Source organism: Trichomycterus rosablanca, chromosome 13 (assembly GCF_030014385.1).
Source record: "Trichomycterus rosablanca isolate fTriRos1 chromosome 13, fTriRos1.hap1, whole genome shotgun sequence".
NCBI classification, from domain to species: Eukaryota; Metazoa; Chordata; class Actinopteri; order Siluriformes; family Trichomycteridae; genus Trichomycterus; species Trichomycterus rosablanca.
Genome location: NC_086000.1, coordinates 21917914 through 21936721, shown reverse-complemented (window position 1 = coordinate 21936721; position 18808 = coordinate 21917914). Strand labels below are relative to the sequence as shown.

The 18808-nt window shown below is 38.3% G+C and overlaps 2 protein-coding genes across 3 annotated transcripts; both read left to right on the top strand.

Annotated features, from left to right (window-relative positions):
• Positions 1 to 1910: 1910 nt before the first annotated feature.
• myct1b (myc target 1b) lies at positions 1911 to 3153 on the top strand. The gene is made up of 2 exons (XM_063007842.1): positions 1911 to 1990; positions 2096 to 3153. The coding sequence occupies exons 1-2, from the start codon at positions 1912 to 1914 to the stop codon at positions 2596 to 2598; spliced, it is 582 nt and encodes a 193-aa protein (XP_062863912.1). The 5' UTR covers position 1911; the 3' UTR covers positions 2599 to 3153.
• A 5099-nt stretch (positions 3154 to 8252) lies between these two features.
• tulp4b (TUB like protein 4b) lies at positions 8253 to 18117 on the top strand. Of its 2 annotated transcripts, none has more exons than XM_063007357.1 (15): positions 8253 to 8385; positions 8492 to 8761; positions 9358 to 9486; positions 9621 to 9782; positions 9873 to 10053; positions 10187 to 10294; positions 10751 to 10911; positions 11011 to 11235; positions 11329 to 11563; positions 11657 to 11801; positions 12386 to 12527; positions 12625 to 12718; positions 12848 to 12991; positions 13089 to 16519; positions 16623 to 18117. In XM_063007357.1, exons 1-15 carry the CDS (start codon positions 8365 to 8367, stop codon positions 16737 to 16739), a joined length of 5565 nt encoding a protein of 1854 aa, XP_062863427.1. In that variant the 5' UTR covers positions 8253 to 8364; the 3' UTR covers positions 16740 to 18117. The 2 variants fall into 2 exon arrangements, with proteins under 2 accessions (XP_062863427.1, XP_062863428.1); XM_063007358.1 differs by lacking the exon at positions 16623 to 18117 and having other exon boundaries at positions 13089 to 16043; positions 16120 to 16273.
• The last annotated feature ends 691 nt before the right edge of the window (positions 18118 to 18808 follow it).

The window sequence follows — 18808 nt, the reverse complement described above, 5'->3', positions numbered from 1 at the left end:
AAACGGTTGGCTCATCCATGGCGTTTGAGGGCGTGTTATCGCCATCTGGCGGAACAAAGCAGTAAAACAGGGGAGCAGTAGCTGCATGAATACTCTAAATCAGGGGTGCCCAAATAATTCCTTGTAAGGGCCCAAAAGTTAATCTCAGAGAAGGGCCAACGGCCAAAACTAAAAGGTTATGTTATTTTAATATTGTATTAAATTTTTTAAAAAGTGAAAACACTTCGATGGTCCACTTTGTTAAATATGGTGAAAACATATTCATGCTGCCAACTGTTTTAAAATGTTCATTTATCCGTATGCCACGGCCTCATACGCTCCATGATTAACAACCTCACTCGTGTCATCATAGGTTACTTGATCTCCGCTGACTGGAGCTCCACAGCGCCCCCTCTCCTCTCCACTGTTTCATGTAAAATTGTGGTCAGCTAATGGATTGCAGCTAGCGTTATAGGCAGTTAAACACCTGTTGAAATAAATACCCAGCTACTGACAAAAATAGGCCCTACCCAGCTAACAATTTTTGGTTCCCAGAACATTCTGGGAACGTTAGTTTTTGGTTCCCAGAACGTTCTGGGAACGGATCATTTTGGTTGCCCTTTGGTTCCCCAGGAAAGTTTTCTTTACGGAAATAGAACGTTCCCGTTTGGTTGTGCATTATAGTTCTGGGAACGTTCCCCTAACGTTCCCGTAACCTTAAAATTATTGAAACTTTAGACAAGAAAACCTCACTTTCTAGTTGTGCTAATGGAGAGTTCTGCTTGCTATATACGTATAGAGCTAATTTCTCTCACTGGATCATGAGAAAACCTTCCGGGAACGTTACTGGAACGATACTTTATACACATAAGAAATAAAACCTTATACAAGCTTTACCTAACGTTCTCTGTTAGCTCTCATAAAACCATGAGAGAATGTTAGGTTTCATAGTTTTATAGTTAGTACTTGTAAGTAAAGGTTGATCCACATGGACCGTCTCAAGCAAAAGGCTGCTTTTTTGGTAAGTTCCTACTAAAAAACTTTAAAGATAATAAGAAAACCTTCCGGGAACGTTACTGGAACGTTACTTTAAACACATAAGAAAGAAAACCTTAAGGCAACTTTTAGATAACGTTCTCTATTAGTTTTCATAAAAACATGAGAGAACGTTAGGTTTCATAGTTCCCGGAACGCTCCGGGAACAGCGCTGATTTTTTTAACGAAAAGAGAACGTTACCATAACGTTATGGGATGGTTCCCTAAAAATAACCATAGGGGAACCAAAATCTAACGTTACGGGAACGTTCTGTGTTAGCTGGGTACTTTGATCTAGTGAGGCGGGCCAAAAAAAAAAAACGGCCCGCGGGCCCAAAATTGGGCAGCCCTGCTCTAAATACTTGAACCTGACTTTGAGACTTAAACCTGATCAAACCAAAAGCCTTAAATTCCACCCATACTTTTTATTACCCGTAGAAGACTCAACCAGATTAGCAAAACACAAAATCCTCTGTCTACGATAGGAACCTCTATCTTAGTCTACCCTCAAAAGAATTTGTAAATTACAGATGAAATATTTTTAAAAGATTTTAAATTATTTTTAAATCACACACCAGAGGTACTAGTACCATAGTTTTTAAGTAAATGACCATCTGTAGAAAAGATGAAATCTCAGCCATAGCATGAAGCAGGCATAGAGCCATTGTATTGTAATGTATTGTATTGTACTAAGTGAAACAAGGGAAATGATGCAAGAGGAAGAGGCTCTGTTCCTTTGGACTTCTGTCCCACACAGATAAGCCAGGAGTTTGCTAATTTTATAAGTAGAGAGGCGGGAAACATGACGGCAAAGTTTCCGTTTTACTGACAACAAATGGACCGTCCTCCATGAGAAAGTGCACCTCTGAGTGCTCTCTTACTCTGGAATATCGACATATGCGTTTGGCTTTTCTATTTATTTGCACTATGTCTGCAAATAAAAACAATGGCATTTTGGAGAACACATTTGATGTTGGTAAGTGTGTTAGCTTTAAGTAACATCTTTATTTATTTTACATGGTGAATATAAAATAGGATATAGTGCTGTCGGCAGTATTTTCAATAATTTTTGTTTATTTAGATGAAGTGATCCTGGCTTTCTGCTTATCGATGCTGGTTGGTCTTCTAATTGGAATCTTGATTTTCATCTTCATGACATGGATTTCCAGACGCAGAGCCTCCGTAAGGATTAGCACCCATTCTGATCAATCCTCAAGCGCTGTTGAATCACATAGTCAGCAAGTTCTCGATAAGGGAGATGGCTTCAACCTAAGCAGTGAAAGCACAGACAGAGCTACATTAAAGGTTAAAAGACAAACATCACTTGACCCCAACGAACTGCTGGGACACAGCTTCAGTTTTCAAGTATCTACATTTCGGCCACTGCGAAAGAAGGGCAGGGATGAAGCTGAAGACAAGAAACAAAGGACATTGCTTGACTCCACTTTGACAGATCCTTATACTTTGGGCCAATCTGAGTCCTTCTGGTTAGGAAAGGGTAGTTTAAGAGGATTTCTTCCTAAACAGAATCCTCCACCTGCATATAACAGTGTTATTCATATTTTTCAAGAAGCTCACAACTAATTGTAAGGAGCTAAGGAATAAAAAGACATTTAATATATTTAGTGTATCATGGTTGAATGTAATATATTATGAAATACAGACTTTCTAATACCATACTGCAATACATTAAGTATCATTATATTTATTTCTGCTAAGATGTTGTGAACAAATGTGAACAAACTGTAAAAACTGAAATTTTTCCTTTGCACATTAACCAAAATTATAAGAATGCAATTAAAAGAAAAGAGGCAATAAATACTGGTATAGATTTTAGCTCATTGATTAAAAATGGGTTTATAAAAACACTGACACCTGATTATACCCACCATACCTAGAAAAGTATAAACATGATACATATCTTAACCAGCCCTCTGTATCATATTTTGCAGGAGGGTGTACTGTGCATGAGGTTTTTTTTTCTTTTGTTCGTTCTTGTTTGTGTTGTGGCTCTTGATGTTCTAACCAGTGAGACAAATGCAGGACTGATCCAAGTTGTACATACCTGTTGCAAATACAATTGTAAACATGTATAAATCCCATTTCTAAAAAAGTTGGTACAGTTAGTAAAAAGCAATAAAAACAATAATCTGTGATTTATTAATTTTCTTGAATCGTTATTGAACTGACAAAAGTAGAAAAAAAGATTTCCAATGTTTCACTGCTCAACTTAATTGTATTTTGTAAATATAAACAAATTTAGAATTTGATTTCTGCAATACGTTACAAAAAAATTGGTACTGGGCAAAATAAGTGTGAAAATTTAATATACTGTTGAAGGTACAGTGTTTTCAGAAATTTCACTGTAAGTAGGTGAAAGTAATGAAAGTAACAGGTGAGGGAATCATGTACAATGTGTTTCAAACTTCATGTAAGAATTAACACTTAGTTAATAAAACATTTTATTTATTTAATTGTGTAGGTATTTCACCATTTACTTTACATAACATTGTGAGAGGATTCAGTGAATCTGGAGAAAATTCAGTCCCTGTAGGGTAAGACAGAAACCACTGAATATGCATGACCTTTGAGCCCTCAGACAACAATGCGCGAGAAACCATCATGCTACTGTGATAAATATAGCCACTTGGTCTCGAGAGTACTTTCGAAAACTGTTGTCACTTAACACAGTCTACAACTGCATTAGGAAATGCAACCCGAAACTCTATTACACAAAGTTCTCAGGCCCCAACCTCATCTCAGAAAGTCTAAAAGACAGTGGAAACATATTTGTTGGTCAGATTAGTCTATTTTTCAGCTTGTTTTCTGAAAAAAGGACATTGAGTTCTCAGTGAAAAAGAGGAAAAGGACCATCTAGACTGTTATCAGTGACAGCTGCAAAAGCCAACATCTTTCATTGTATAGGAGGTGCATCAGTGGCATGGCATGAGTGACTTGCATATGTGTGAAGATTCCATTAATGCAAAGGTGTATATTTAAATTTTAGAGAGAACTGTGCTAGACGATGTCTTTTCCCAGTAAGTCCATGGTTGTTTCCTATTAGAGAGACTTTTTAATGGTTTGGTAACAGTCTGTGATTGCCGTTGTCTGATTCTAAACCTTATGATGCACCATGCATTTTCAGTAGGAGACAGATCTGGACTGCAGGCAGGCCAGTCAGGCACACACACTCTGGGTTCATGAAGCCACACTGTTGTAGAGCATACAGAATAAGGCCTGGCATTGTCTTGCTGAAATAGAAACAATGTTGCCTTGATGGCAGCATATTTTTCTATAAAATTTCAATATTTTACATTTTCAGCATTTAGCAGATGCTTTTATCCAAAGCGACTTACACAGTGAGCAGAACACGATGAGCAATTGAGGGTTAAGGGCCTTGCTCAGGGACCCAACAGTGGCAACTTGGTGGTGGTGGGGCTTGAACCGGCAACCTTCTGTTTACTAGTCCAGTACCTTAACCACTGAGCTATCACTGGCCCATAGCTATCACTATATACCATCTGTGTCGATGGTAATTTCACAAATATGCAACTCACCCATGCCCTGGACACTGATGCAACCCCATACCATGACATACCATTTTAATAAGCACTTTAAAATGAGAGGTCACCAAATGAAAGAAATTGTAACAAAAAAGGTAAATAACAATCAATTCAACTGTACCTCATCAAGTTCCTGAACAGGTCAGCTGTGACACAACTTTTATATGTCTGAGATTATGCATAAATAAATGATTAAAATGCTCCCACTGTCAGGCAGGTGTTAATCCAATCAGTTAGTTTTCCTACAAAATGATTCAAACTAAATGAACAGCACTTTAGTACTTGCCACTTTTGAATGTCCCTAAACTCCAACACTAAAATATCTCTGTCCCTAGCTTGCCGACATGAAATTACTCATTTAGTTTTTATTTTGACAGTCACAGGGAGAACATGCAAACTTCACACAGAATGGACTCTGGCCACCTGGCCCTTTTTGCTGTGAGGCAACAATGCTACCCACTGCACCACCATGCCACCCTTACCTGTAATTTGCATGCACTTGTAGGGGAGTATGTAATGAGATTTTAATATTTTTGCAGCTATTCTTTTTTCCATGACTAAATTATTACAACACGTTTTTTCATACATTTTTAGTACTCTAAAACATGCCAGATTAAAAATAGAACAACTTGATTAATTTGGTAGTGTAGAAAGCTTTATGATGTCATTTAACTACTGCTTCATTGCCTTGAAATGTGTTTGTTAAATATTATAAATAACATTTTTACATATTGCCTTCCCCCAAATTTGTCATGTCCAATTGCAATTCCCCCAAATTTGTCACTTCCTATTGCAATTCCTTTGCCGCCTGCACCACCCACTGCAACACAGATAGAGCCACAAAGTCCTTCTTTATAGGACAGGCAGTCCTACATACAGAGGATGAGGCCAAGCTTTTCATTACTCATGCTAGTGAATTAACAAAATGGTAGAAATCATTTTTGCAGTGGTGAAGAGATGAACATTTCAAGTCATGACTGTACAAGACGGAAGCCACTACACCCAAGGCAAGGTCAAAACCTTATTGACATGAGACCAGCGTGGCTGCAGGTTTTCATACCCACCAGGTTGGAGCTACACCTGATACAACTGTTTAATTATTTGGTGGTGATTTACAAAGAACTGACAGTTGGTTTAGGGAATAGTGATAGGTTGGTATAACTGAGGTTGGTTGCCACTGTTTTCACTGTCTTATGTCCTAGTAATTTCAAGCAGCAGTACTTAATTGTATCAACATTAGCAGCTGCTTCTATGTAAATAAAATAGACATCATGTTTGATGTATTTTTACTTCTCCTTGACTGGAATTTCTGATTAGTGTGGTAATAAAAACAGGAAAAGGTCAGTTTGTGCCTGTAGAGTTTCCTTTTGCTCTGCAGTGCCCATTCCTAAATGCTCCCTCTAGATGGGGTTACCCGTCACGTGGTCTTAGACCCAGTTCGTCATCGTGTGGGTTGCCTTTGCTAAGAAAAAACCTCTATTTCTAAGGCGTTGTTTTTCTAAGCCCTCCTGCTTTTTCTCGTAGCGACTATTTGCGTCCTTTCCGTGCTTAATCTTTAATGTGAACACGAGTACATGGCAACCTATTTAGGCGCATTGAGAGCGATTTGGAAAAGGTGAGTTTGTAAAATTATCGGTGATAATAATAATATGACATGCTGTTGTACATATTCGAAACGGTCGTTTTGCTCACATTATTCAAAAGCATGCTTTTACTAGGTTATTAAAGCAATGAATAGTCAATGTTTGCAATGAGTCTCGATTGAGCCGCCCCCAAGCAACTGTAGTCGGCCGTAAATAAATGTAAAAGCAATTGCTGTTGTCCGTTAATAACCGTTATCCAGCACAATGAATACGGTGGCTATGCTATAGCACCATTACGATAGCCTAACGTTGCATTCAAATCCTACAGATTACATTTAGGCCACAAGTAGCTCTGTCGTGACTTGTTATAAATAAATACACCAAATGCCACCCGAATAGCGTCTTATAAAGGCCTGCTTTGTATACAAGCTCGAACAGTTGGGTAAGGATTTATTTAAAAATGAATAGACACACTGGGATGTCATTAAAATTCAGTGATCATCTCATCCCTGTTGCCATGACGGCTGAACTAGACTGCCCTCATCCTTCATCTGCTCTTATATAGACACGCGCTCACAGCGACCATTGTGGCCTTCTCCACATCAGCGCTAAAATACCGTTATATCGATTAAAACAGTTGTTATTTCATAGCTGTTTATTCACAGAGGGTACGGACAGAACACAGGTCTATATTTCCGGGTTGTAAAGATATCTTTAATACGAGTAGAACTCTACAGGTGTGTTATTTGTTAACAATAGATATCAGAGATTTGGCTATACAGACTATACTTGTTCGATCAGGCTGTTTTTGTATACTGACTTTAATAAGCAATATGAATTACAGTATACCACTAAAGACTGGATTATATTACTGGATTTAATATTTGTAATTGTAATTATATTTATTTATTTATTTGCAAATGTGACGTTTTCTAAACAATTGTAAATGTTAATGCCAATCAGACATTAGTATATGTATAAAAACAACAAAAATCTACCTCTTGAACTAGGGCTTGGGTAATGTGAGAATATACACTGTCTTATAGAAGTGTCTAACCTTAATGATCTTTTAATAGCATTTATGGTATGAATAGGTAACTAGAGATGTAATTGTTACAACACAGTTACACTGATCTTTAATACACTACTGTATTACATTTACATTTCATGTAAAAGAAAATATTTAGATTTTATTAATCAATAAATCTGTTGTGTGAGTTGGTTTTTAAAAAAATCTAACAAACAAACAATAGTGTCTTGTTAAATTTTAAGTATTTAACACTATACAAAAAAAAATAATTTAAGCATAATGTAAAATTACATATACAGTGATAAAGGATTATGGCTCTACTACACATTCCTTTTTTGGTTGATTCTATTATCACATTTTATCAATTTAAATACATAATGCAGAGAGGTTTATTTTTAAAGAACATAAGTTTGGTACATTATTGGAATTATTTTCCCAATCTTGCCAATAGAACACTACTTATTGATAGAAATACTTTTTTAAAATAACAACATAGTTGTCATTTTGCCTAGCAAAATGTGGTGGAACGTTTTGTTGTGTAGTTTTATATAAGCTGTGTTATGTAGTTTTGACTACTGTGTAAAGCAACACTGAAGAAACTGGGTCAGTGTGTAAAGTTACCTGGAACATGTTCTATAAGAAATACATTAGTAATAGAAGAATTTTTTGAATTGATTTTGTTTTAAGTAATTGGTCTTGGCACAATTCAGTTAACAAATGGGTGGGCATAACACAAAAATTATGTTCCTGTTTAACAAGTGAACAATGAAGCCTTCTAAAGCATTCATAAATGTTTATAAAATAATTCCATCCAATATGCTAATAAGACATGTGATGCTGAAGACTGTCACTGTATCTTACATGCAAGTCTCTATTCTAACTTTTCTTTTTTTTCTTTTTCTTTTTTTTGCAGAATACCTGGACTGTTGACACCTTTTTAACAGCATTTTAAAAGATTTCCTTTGGGTTTTAAATACTGTCTGTTTTATGTTTAATTCAATAAAATAAACTGCACCGTCTATGATGAAGAGTATGATGGCCTGATATCCCATAATATTAATCAAAGATACGTCACAGTAGATACACACAGTAAAGACTCCTCAGGTATTGCTACACATTTCTTACATGAGCAACAAAATGGAACACACTTTCGGACACGGAATTCGGACTAATAATGTCCAGGGACTATGAAGAGGTGAGTGTATTCTGCACAGTGTTTTTAGCTTACTGACAATGGTAAATGGGTGTAAACATTAAATAATCTATAATAAGCCATTTTTTCTCTCTATTTTGCTATATAGCCTGGTAACTCAGTAGGGATGTTGGCAGCAGTGGAACATGGTCCTGTCCTCTGCAGTGACTCCAACATCCTTTGCCTCTCATGGAAAGGAAGAGTTCCCAAAAGTGAGAAGGAAAAGCCAGTGTGCAGGAAGCGCTATTACGAGGAAGGATGGCTGGCCACTGGAAATGCGAGGGGCGTTGTTGGTGTGACTTTCACCTCCAGTCACTGCAGAAGGGACAGAAATACCCCACAGAGGATTAATTTTAATTTAAGAGGGCACAACAGCGAGGTTTGAATCTCCCATTTAAGATGTTCTTTTATGTTGTTAAACTGTCATTTTTGGCTGTGTGTAGTGTACTGTAGACTTGCATATGCATATGTTACAACATTTTTGTTAAAATATTTCTATTGTCTATTCTAAAACAGTACAATTAATCATTGTTTTTGTTTGTTATTGCACAAAGTGAATCATAAGGGCTTTCTGGAGGTGCAGCGATATAAAAAGCTAGACCTCTACCACTAAGATGACAAACAGACATGATTGGTTATGGGGGGAGCATCAACCAGATGATTTGCTTTGGTGACCCTTAAATACAGGAGCAACTAAAAGAAAAATACAATGAAAAATTAAGTGAATCAGGACATAGCTGAATCACTTCGTGCATTTAGCTCAAATCAGAGATAAATAGATTTTTTACTAAATCACACCAGGGTTAGTTTAAAACCAAAACATTTTGTTGTAAGTTTTCTCATACTGATTATTTTGGTCCATATCAAAGTGCAGACATGGTCTACAGACTTGTTAAACTCCTACATATGCAACAGCACACTACTGTTTAATTATATTTCTTAGTCATTATAATGCAAGCTTTTTTCTCTTTACAGGTTGTCCTTGTTAGGTGGAATGAGCCGTTTCAAAAGCTTGCTACTTGTGACATGGAGGGGGGGATATTTGTGTGGATACAGTATGAGGGGCGATGGTCTGTGGAGCTGGTTAATGATAGGGGAGCTCAGGTAATGTATCACATGAATGCAGTTGCTCATCCGGAATTTTAAAATACCACACTCATATGATAATGACAGGTATAAAATACAATAAAATGACATACATTTAAAAAATGTTAAAATTTTATTTATGACATTTGTAGGTCAGTGATTTTACCTGGTCCCATGATGGCACTCAGGCCCTAATTGCCTATAGAGATGGCTTTGTCTTGGTAGGCTCAGTCAGTGGCCAGAGACACTGGTCATCTGAGATCAACCTAGAGAGCCAAATTACATGTGGGATCTGGACTCCTGATGACCAACAAGTAAGTATTATCATTGCCGACATGTTTACCTCAGTTTGGCATCTGCTTGGTGTATGAAAATGACGAGAAAACTTTTCTGTACGCACATAGGTGTTGTTTGGAACAGCAGATGGTCAGGTGATTGTGATGGACTGCCATGGTCGCATGCTTGCTCATGTTCTGCTTCATGAGTCAGATGGCATTGTCAGCATGTCCTGGAACTGCCCTGACTTTCTGGTGGAAGACAGCACTGAGAGTGATACAGATTCTGATGAAAATGCTTCAAATCAAGGTACAAGTCACATTTGCATGTCTAAGTCCTCTGGATTGCGTGCCATTTCTAACCACAAGTTATAAAAAATAGGAATGTCTGGCTGATTTAATTTGTTTTTTTATCTCACTGTAAAACTGTGTTTTTGTTAAAGCTCGTAATGTGAAGCCACTTCTCACCGTTAGCTTCATATCTGGAGACATAAGTCTAATGAACAACTATGATGACCTTTCACCCCACATCATCCGCTCAGGATTAAAAGGTAAAAGAACAATGGCATTGGGTATAGAATGTATGATGTATTTCTGGACTTGACTTTAGGTTACTGACTGCTAATGTATCAGCTATCGGGTCACTTCACTTGTATTTTTTCTGAAATTTTATGTTACCCTAAACTCATTCAAATTCTGTTTTCCTTTACACTGTCTTTGTTTTCATTTAAAAATCAATAATAATAATAATAATAATAAGGTTAGTATTTTGGCATCCCATTTAGTTCACACTATGGACTCTGCCAAACTGCAGATTGGCAGTTTTCTTTTCTTTCAACACACTTATATTTTGCAGTTAAAAAGTCTTTTGTTTTGTTCTTTTGTTTGTGGTCCACAGTTGTGTGTATGAGTTTCTTTAAAATATAAACAAATGTGAAACTTAGCCACTGCCATAACACTTCAGCATACAAATATATACAAATCTTTTTTATTCTGATTTTATACAGATGTGGAGGTGCAGTGGTGCTCTCAGGGAGACTTGTTAGCTGTAGCTGGAATGGAGAGACATCCTTCTGATTCTGCCTGTGCCTCCATTATGAGGAATGCCCTAGTCAAGTTCTATAATGTCCAAGGAGAACATATATATACTTTGGAAACACCTGCTCAGGTCAGTTTAAAGTAATTCATCACTAAAATGCATAAAACCTAGAATATGCATGTAATGATGTAGACTACAATAAATGCTGTGGGACTGTTTTAATTTCAGAGGCCTATAACCACTATCTGCTGGGGCCATAGGGACTCAAGGTTGTTTCTGGCCTGTGGGCCAGCTCTGTATGTTGTGCGTGTGGAGCACAGGGTGGCTAGCCTTCAGCTGCTGTGTCAGCAAGGCATAGCCAGTGCCCTGAGAGAAGAGAGAGATGTAAGCAAATTAAACATGCCTTCACTTCTCTGTTCCTATGTTACCAGTGCATTCATCCCAACCATCAAGGTAAATGAAAATGTTTACTGCATGCCACAATAAATGAACTATTTAAAGAAGCAGCAGGTTACAGTTAATGCATTACTGTACTGTCATCTACAGCCACCTATTCCTGATCCAAACAACATTCGTGACTTTGTTAGCTACCCCACAGCGGGAAATGAGAGGTTGCACTGTACAATGAAGCGTGCAGAAGACAACCCAGAGGCTGGTGGGCCTTGCTACACACTCTACTTGGAGCACCTTGGAGGGCTGGTGCCTATTCTTAAAGGCCGTCGCATTAGCAAACTGCGGCCAGAGTTTGTTATCATGGACCCCAAAATGGACAGTAAAACAGGTTGATTTTACATCAGACAATATTTTGTAAACGGTTTGTATTATAGTTTTTAGAGTTTTCATAGCTGATGTTAATTTTGGTATTGAATTTCAGATGAGGTCTGCGTGAATGGTATGATATCCTTTATGACAGACAGCTGCAACTGCTCTGACTCTAGTGACATTGAGTTGAGTGATGAGTGGGTTGAAAGAAAGTCACCAAAACTTACCAGAGGAAACAGGTCCCCCAAACTTCCCAGGTAAAGTGTTACTGTTCCCACTGGGATGGTCAGAATATTTTAAATAACAATGCTAATTTTACATAATATACAAAGATGAATGATTTAGAGCATCGTTATTTGCATAAGAACATAGACTGGTTACTTCAGGGGCGCTGGTGGGTGATGCATAGCTGTTTTATGTACTGTGTTATGGCACTGTTCAGTATAAACTGGTAACTTTAAGTGAATGCAGAGGTTTCACATGTAATATTACACTGTTGCGTACATTTCATTATTTCATTAGCCATATGTATTGGCAATGGCAAATTATCCATAGTGTATTGCTGCTGTGCGTTGTGTTTTTAAGTTAGGATTTGATCCTACAGTGACTGGTCAGGATGAAGTGGTTATTAAAAATGTGAATGAATGAATATATTGTCTAGCTGTTTCAGGTTACAATGCCATCTAGTTGAAAAAAGAACATTGCAGATAATATTAATATGCTTTCCTTTTAATGTTATTATTTTCCAATATGTTTTTGTTTTGTAGGTGTTCTGCTGATTTTAGAAACTTGTCTTATTTTTTGTTTTTCTTGTCTTTTCTTATTTCATTTTGTATTCTAGACTCAACTTGGAATCAAGAAAATCTCCCAAGCTTGTGCAAACAACTCAAGAACTGTCCAGATCCCCAAGATTACCAAAGAAACCAACAATTCGCTCTCCAAGTCTTACTCGCAGGGAGTTTCCAGTGGATGCAATAAATGAGGTAGTACCCCGCCCCCATTTTTTATATATAAAAAAAAAGAATTTGTGTCCTTTTTATCTATTTTGTTTCTAATTTTATTATTGTGTTTGTTTTGCAGCATAGTTATCTTGCTCAAGTTACTTCTAACATTTGGGGTACAAAATTTAAGATCGTAGGACTTGCCTCCTTTTTGCCTGCAAATTTGGGTGCAGGTATTAAAGCTTTATTTCAATGGAAATCTTTTTAGCTTTTGATAGTAAATTGTGATGTATAAAGTTCAGTGTACAGTGTATTTTTGCCAGGGTATAACGTATTGTTCTGGTTATTATGTTTCCAATTAGTTATCTACAAGACCAGTTTGTTGCACTTGCAACCACGTCAGATGACAATCTATCTCCCTGAGGTCCGCAAAATTTCCCTAGATTATATGAGTCTACCAGTCTTCAACACCAACGTGTTCAGTGAGGATGAAGATGATTTACCAGGTATTTTTTAAAAGAGCAAACTTTCGAAAATGATAAAAGTATTAACAATGATATAGTATGATGTACTAATTCTATGGCACCATGTTCTTTTATTCAGTAATGGGCTCGTCCGGCGTGTCAGGTGATAATCCTCCCTGCACTGTCAATATTCCTATTGCTCCTATACATAGCCCTGCTCAAGCCATGTCACCCACACAGAGCATAGGACTTGTGCAGTCTCTCTTGGCCAATCAAAACATTCAACTTGATGTCCTGACCAACCCTACAGCCACAGCAGCTGCAGCTGCTGCTGCAGCGGCCACTAATGCTTCAGTTCCCAATCATAGTCCAGACAATGTGACAGCACAGTACACTGTGCCAAGATACTCTAGTCCTGGGCAGGTCATCTTTAGTGGTCTAGAAATGGGCAACCTCGGTTTAAATGGAACACTTCCACCACCGCCACATCATTTGCCACCACAGCCGCATCAGCAACAACGACAGCAACAGCAGCAACAGGAAGATCATCATCAATCATCAAAACATCAACTACAAGTTCAAACACAACAGCAACATCTAAAGTTGCAACAGCATCAGCAAGCACAGCAGCAGCACCAACAACCAATGCAGCAGCACCAACAAACACTGCAGCAGCATCAACAAACACTGCAGCAGCACCAACCAATGCAGCAGCATCAACAAACACTGCAGCAGCACCAACAAACACTGCAGCAGCATCAACAACATATGCAACACCCACCACAAATACAAACGCAACATCAACAAATTCAGCAGCAAATACAACAGCAGCACCAACAGCAAATGCAACAGCATCATCATCAAATGCAGCAGCTGCAGCAACATCATCAGCAAATACAGCAGCAGCAACTGCAACAACAAGTACAACACCACCAACAACAGGTGCAACATCATCATCAACAGATGCAGCATCATCATCATCAGATGCAGATTCAGCATGAGCAAATGCAGCAGCAGCAACAACAAATTCGCCAACAGATTCAGGAGATGAGACAACAGCAGCAACAGCTTCAGCAACAGCATCAGCAGATGCAGCAACAACATCAACAGATGCAAAGACAGCATCAACAAATGCAGCAGCAGCTTAAGATGCACATATCCTTACCACTTCCTCCTTCAGGGTATGCTACTATTTCTATGCATCAACTCCAAATGATGCCATCGATTCATCATCCAGACCAGCCACCTGAGAGAAGAGAGCAAACACACACTTTAAAAGTTCCTTCTAGGTCACAGTCATTTATTGATAATGATACTTCTCTTGAGATTCAGATGCGTAAAATGAACCCACCTCCGCCATACCCAGGCACAGTGGTGTCTGCAGTAGCTGTTGTCACACCCCCTTCAGCACAGCCAAGCCTACTTGTTACCAGTGAAAATTCTAACACTTTGTCAACAGACCTGTGCCTAACTAAAGACGAGTTATCCCTCCACCCTGTGGCCCTACAGTATCCGACTCCTTTGGGTTATGAAAGAATCACAACTTTTGACAGCAGTGGAAATGTGGAGGAGGTGTGTCGCCCACGAAGACGACTCATAAGGAACCAAAATGCCTATGGCATACAAGGAATGGGCAGTTCAGCTACACTGAAAGTCACCTCATCTGAAAACAAGAAGGTCCAGCTTCCCTATAGCTCAGCGACTCTCAGTCGCCTTTCAGTGCCTCGATACTCAATACCGAGTGGAGATCCACCACCGTATCCAGACCCGGCTAATCAGATCAATGTCATTAGAAGTCAGACTCAGAGGATTGACAGCAGCCTTATTCATGCCACTATGCGACGAGATCGCAGAGAAGCTGCGCTAAAGATTTCTCAAATGGTGGATACAGCAAGAACTTTACCAACCAAATCTAAAGTTAACAGCGCCCTTGCACTTTCTTACCAGCCCAGGAACCCCACAGCTTTGTACACTTGCACTCAGTGCAGTAGTAACAGCAGCAGTACAAGTGTAAGTGTCAGTGGTGGTGGAAGCAACAGCAGTGGCATCGCAGGTGGAACTGTAGTGAGGCAGGATTTTCCACCTGGCAAAGGGGCCCAACATAGTACCATAATTGTGCACTCTAAAAGTAATTCAACACTAGCCTCTCAGTCATCTTACAACCTGTTAAGTCCAGTTGATGATAGCAGAGACAGGACTGTGTATATCAACGCTGCCTTTACTGAGGATGAGATTCTAAACCAGCAATGCCATTTGGAAAAATCCATGCGTCATTTAACACTTGGGGGTGTCAGTTTAACAGTCAAACGGCCACCACCTTACCAGTGGGACTCTCCTTCTTCAGACCAAATATGGATGCCCCAGGATCAAAATATAGTGACTAGCCCACCAGGACCTCAGAAACCACCTCATCTTTTACTTAGCCAAGCACAGCATTTAGATATAACCAGACTACCTTATGTTATCTCAACAAAACCTCCATCTAGTCCTGGTGCTCTGACCTTACCATCAACTTATCAGGTTTCTCTTTCACCCTTTCCTTCTGGTGTGGGCCACAGTGGACCTCAGTTCCAGTCATTGCAAAGTGCTGCACAGTCATGTGGTCCTAGTGACATGGTTACATCAATTCAATTTAGCCAGCAGGATCCATCTCTAGTTCTACCTCCTGGTTATGCAAATAATCTGGCCAGTCTGCCCTGTTGCCCACTTCCACCCATGTACCCTGGGGCCAGCTCGTGCGCTAATCTCCAGCTTCATCCCATGGCACTAAATCCCTGGAACACTTACAGTACTTGCCCACCTATGCAGGATCACTCAGCAACATTACCAAATAAAATGCATAAAAGTCTGGAGAAACCCATTCTTTCAACACCGCCACCACCACCTCCTCCACCCCCTCCCCCTCCTCCCCCGCTTCCCCCTCCACCCCCTCCAGCTGAACATATGAATCACCAAAGCACCTCAGAGGTATTAGCTGACTCTGGTGAGAGTTTTCAGGAACAGTCCTCACTTAATGAAAGTCCAGTACCACAGGGGGCAGACAGGTTCAGTAAAAAAAGTCGCAAAAGACTTGACAGCAGGGCAGAGGAGGCAGGTATGTCCACTGTTTCTGAGAGTAAATCGAAAAAGGAAGGACGAGCGCTGTCTGACTTTAATTCTCTTATCGCTAGCCCAAGGCTTGGTGGCAGAGAGAAAAAGAAACCCAAAGGACAGAAGGAGCAACTAAACAAGGCTAAAAAGTTGAGCAGGACAAATGAATTCCAAGACAGCTCAGAAAGTGAGCCTGAACTTTTCATTAGTGGTGATGAGCTAATGAATCAAAGCCAGAGCAGTAAGAAAGGCTGGAAAAGCAAACACAGCCTCCGGACAGCAAATGAACTGGAAGAGATTAAGTGCCGCAAGGCGAACGAGAGAGAGGACCGGAGCCTTGGCAGTCAGGGCTTTGTTTATGTTATGGCCAACAAACAGCCTTTGTGGAATGAAGCCACACAAGTGTACCAGCTTGACTTTGGTGGAAGAGTAACTCAAGAGTCAGCCAAAAATTTTCAGATTGAGTTGGATGGACGACAGGTAGCTTTTTTCCGTTTTACTGTTTTTTGTTTGGTTTATACAATGCATTAATTAATTAATTAAAACAGTGTTTGCTATCACTAACCTTGATCTCCTGTTACAGGTAATGCAGTTTGGCAGAATTGATGGTAATGCGTACATCCTGGATTTTCAGTATCCATTCACAGCTGTGCAAGCATTTGCTGTCGCCTTAGCCAATGTGACTCAGAGGCTTAAATAAAAGACCGTCTGGCCATTTTCAAGACAGCAGAGATTGGTGTATATGGATTGGGGTTAAAACCAGGCAATGCTCTGTGTTGTTGTAATAAGGTACTGCTTGTGTTGTGCCAATAAATACCAGATCATTTAAATTGGATAGTTAGTTACAAAGTAGACAAAATATAAAATGGTTTAAATCAAAGAGAATAAGACAATAATATCAAGTTGAAGGAATGCAGGATTAGTGCAAAAGGTGATTGGTGAAACAAGAGCTAGTACATATCTATTCCTAGTTATTTTTCTTTAGTGTATATGTATGTGGTTCATAACATTGATATCTGAAAGGCTAAACAATTTGCATGCAAGACTGCCAATTAATTACTGTGTGATGATGAGGTTCCCCTGTTGAGGATTTTGGCTGCAGGTTTTCCTTGTTTTTTAAGTGTAAACTGTAATAATTTAAAATGATGTACCATTGCATAAAGCAGGAATGAAGAGGGCGAAAATACTTTAAAACTTATTTTGACTGTTTTATTTATTGCATTAATCATGCATTACTAATAACATTAGGACATTTCATTAAGTGCTACCGCATTCATTGTTAATTGATTTGTGTTTTTCACACAAGATAACTTAGTGTTCTCATTGTATTATTATTGTAATGGCAGAATGTTTGTCACTAAATGGATGTTAAAGGTCATGAAGAAGATGATGTAAAAGTATATGAATTGAATCACTGTAGATTGTAGATTTTTAATATAATCCCACTGTCATTGAATATTTCACAGCATTAGATGAAGAATATATGAATTTTCACCTACATGTGTTTTTTAAGTTCACAGTGAAACTGTAAGACTTCTCGCACTACATTCAAAATGTAAGATTCATTTGGCTTTGTGATTTATTTAATGGAGTAGATCCGGCATAGTTTTGATAGTGGTTCTGTCCCATGGATATAAATGGCAAGGCCCCAGTGCTACACTGACTGCGTCAAAGTACATCAAGTTTAATGAGGGATAAAATCCTTTTAATGTGCTTTTCTGTTATTTTGTTAAATGATTGTCTGGACAATTGGACATAGTTATGTTAATTAATACAAGTAAACTCTTTTTATTAATCTTATAAGCCAATATGTAGAAATACAAGTTTTCTCATCCAATGTTTTTTTTAATATATTTTGGCATAAACTGAATGTATTTGTGCTGACGGATTATGGGTGATATACGCATTCTCCTGTTCCTGGTGTGTATGCTTTAATAATTTGCAATTTTAAAAAAATACTGTCATGCTGGAGTATCCAGTCCCAGTTTGGATTGTGTGGAATGTGAGGTTTAAACTGTGCTATTGCTTTACTATTGTAATGAAAAATAAACTATGATGAGCTTGTCATATTAACTTAAGGACATCATTGCTAATGATTTACTGTAGAATGTATGTGCAGTAATATATGGTTCAGCAGCATGTGAATTAACAAGTCACACTACTGTAGTTTAAATGAACACATTTTAATGTAAAATTCAACCGTTTAACTGACACATCTTGCTTTATACATTACATTATATATATATATATATATATATATATATATATATATATATATATATATATATATATATATATACATACATACATACATACATACACACACACACACAGTTGTGCTCAAAAAATTTACATACCGTGGCAGAATTTGTGATTTTTTTGGCCATATCTCTGAGAATATGAATGATAATACAAATGAAATTATTTTATTCATGGTTAGTGGTTGGGTGAAGACATTTATTATCAAACAATTGTGTTTGCCCTTTTTAAATCTTAATGACAACAGAAACTACCCAAATGACCCTGTTCAAAAGTTTACATACCCTAGTTCTTAATACCCTGTATTGCCTCCTTTATCATCAATGACAGCTTGAAGTCTTTTGTGGTAGTTGTGGATAAGGCCCTAATTTTCTCAGATGGTAAAGCTGCACATTCTTCTTGGCAAAATGCCTCCAGTTCCTGTAAATTCTTGGGCTGTCTTGCATGAACTGCACAGTTGAGATCTCCCCAAAACTGTTCCATGATATTGAGGTCAGGGGACTGAGATGG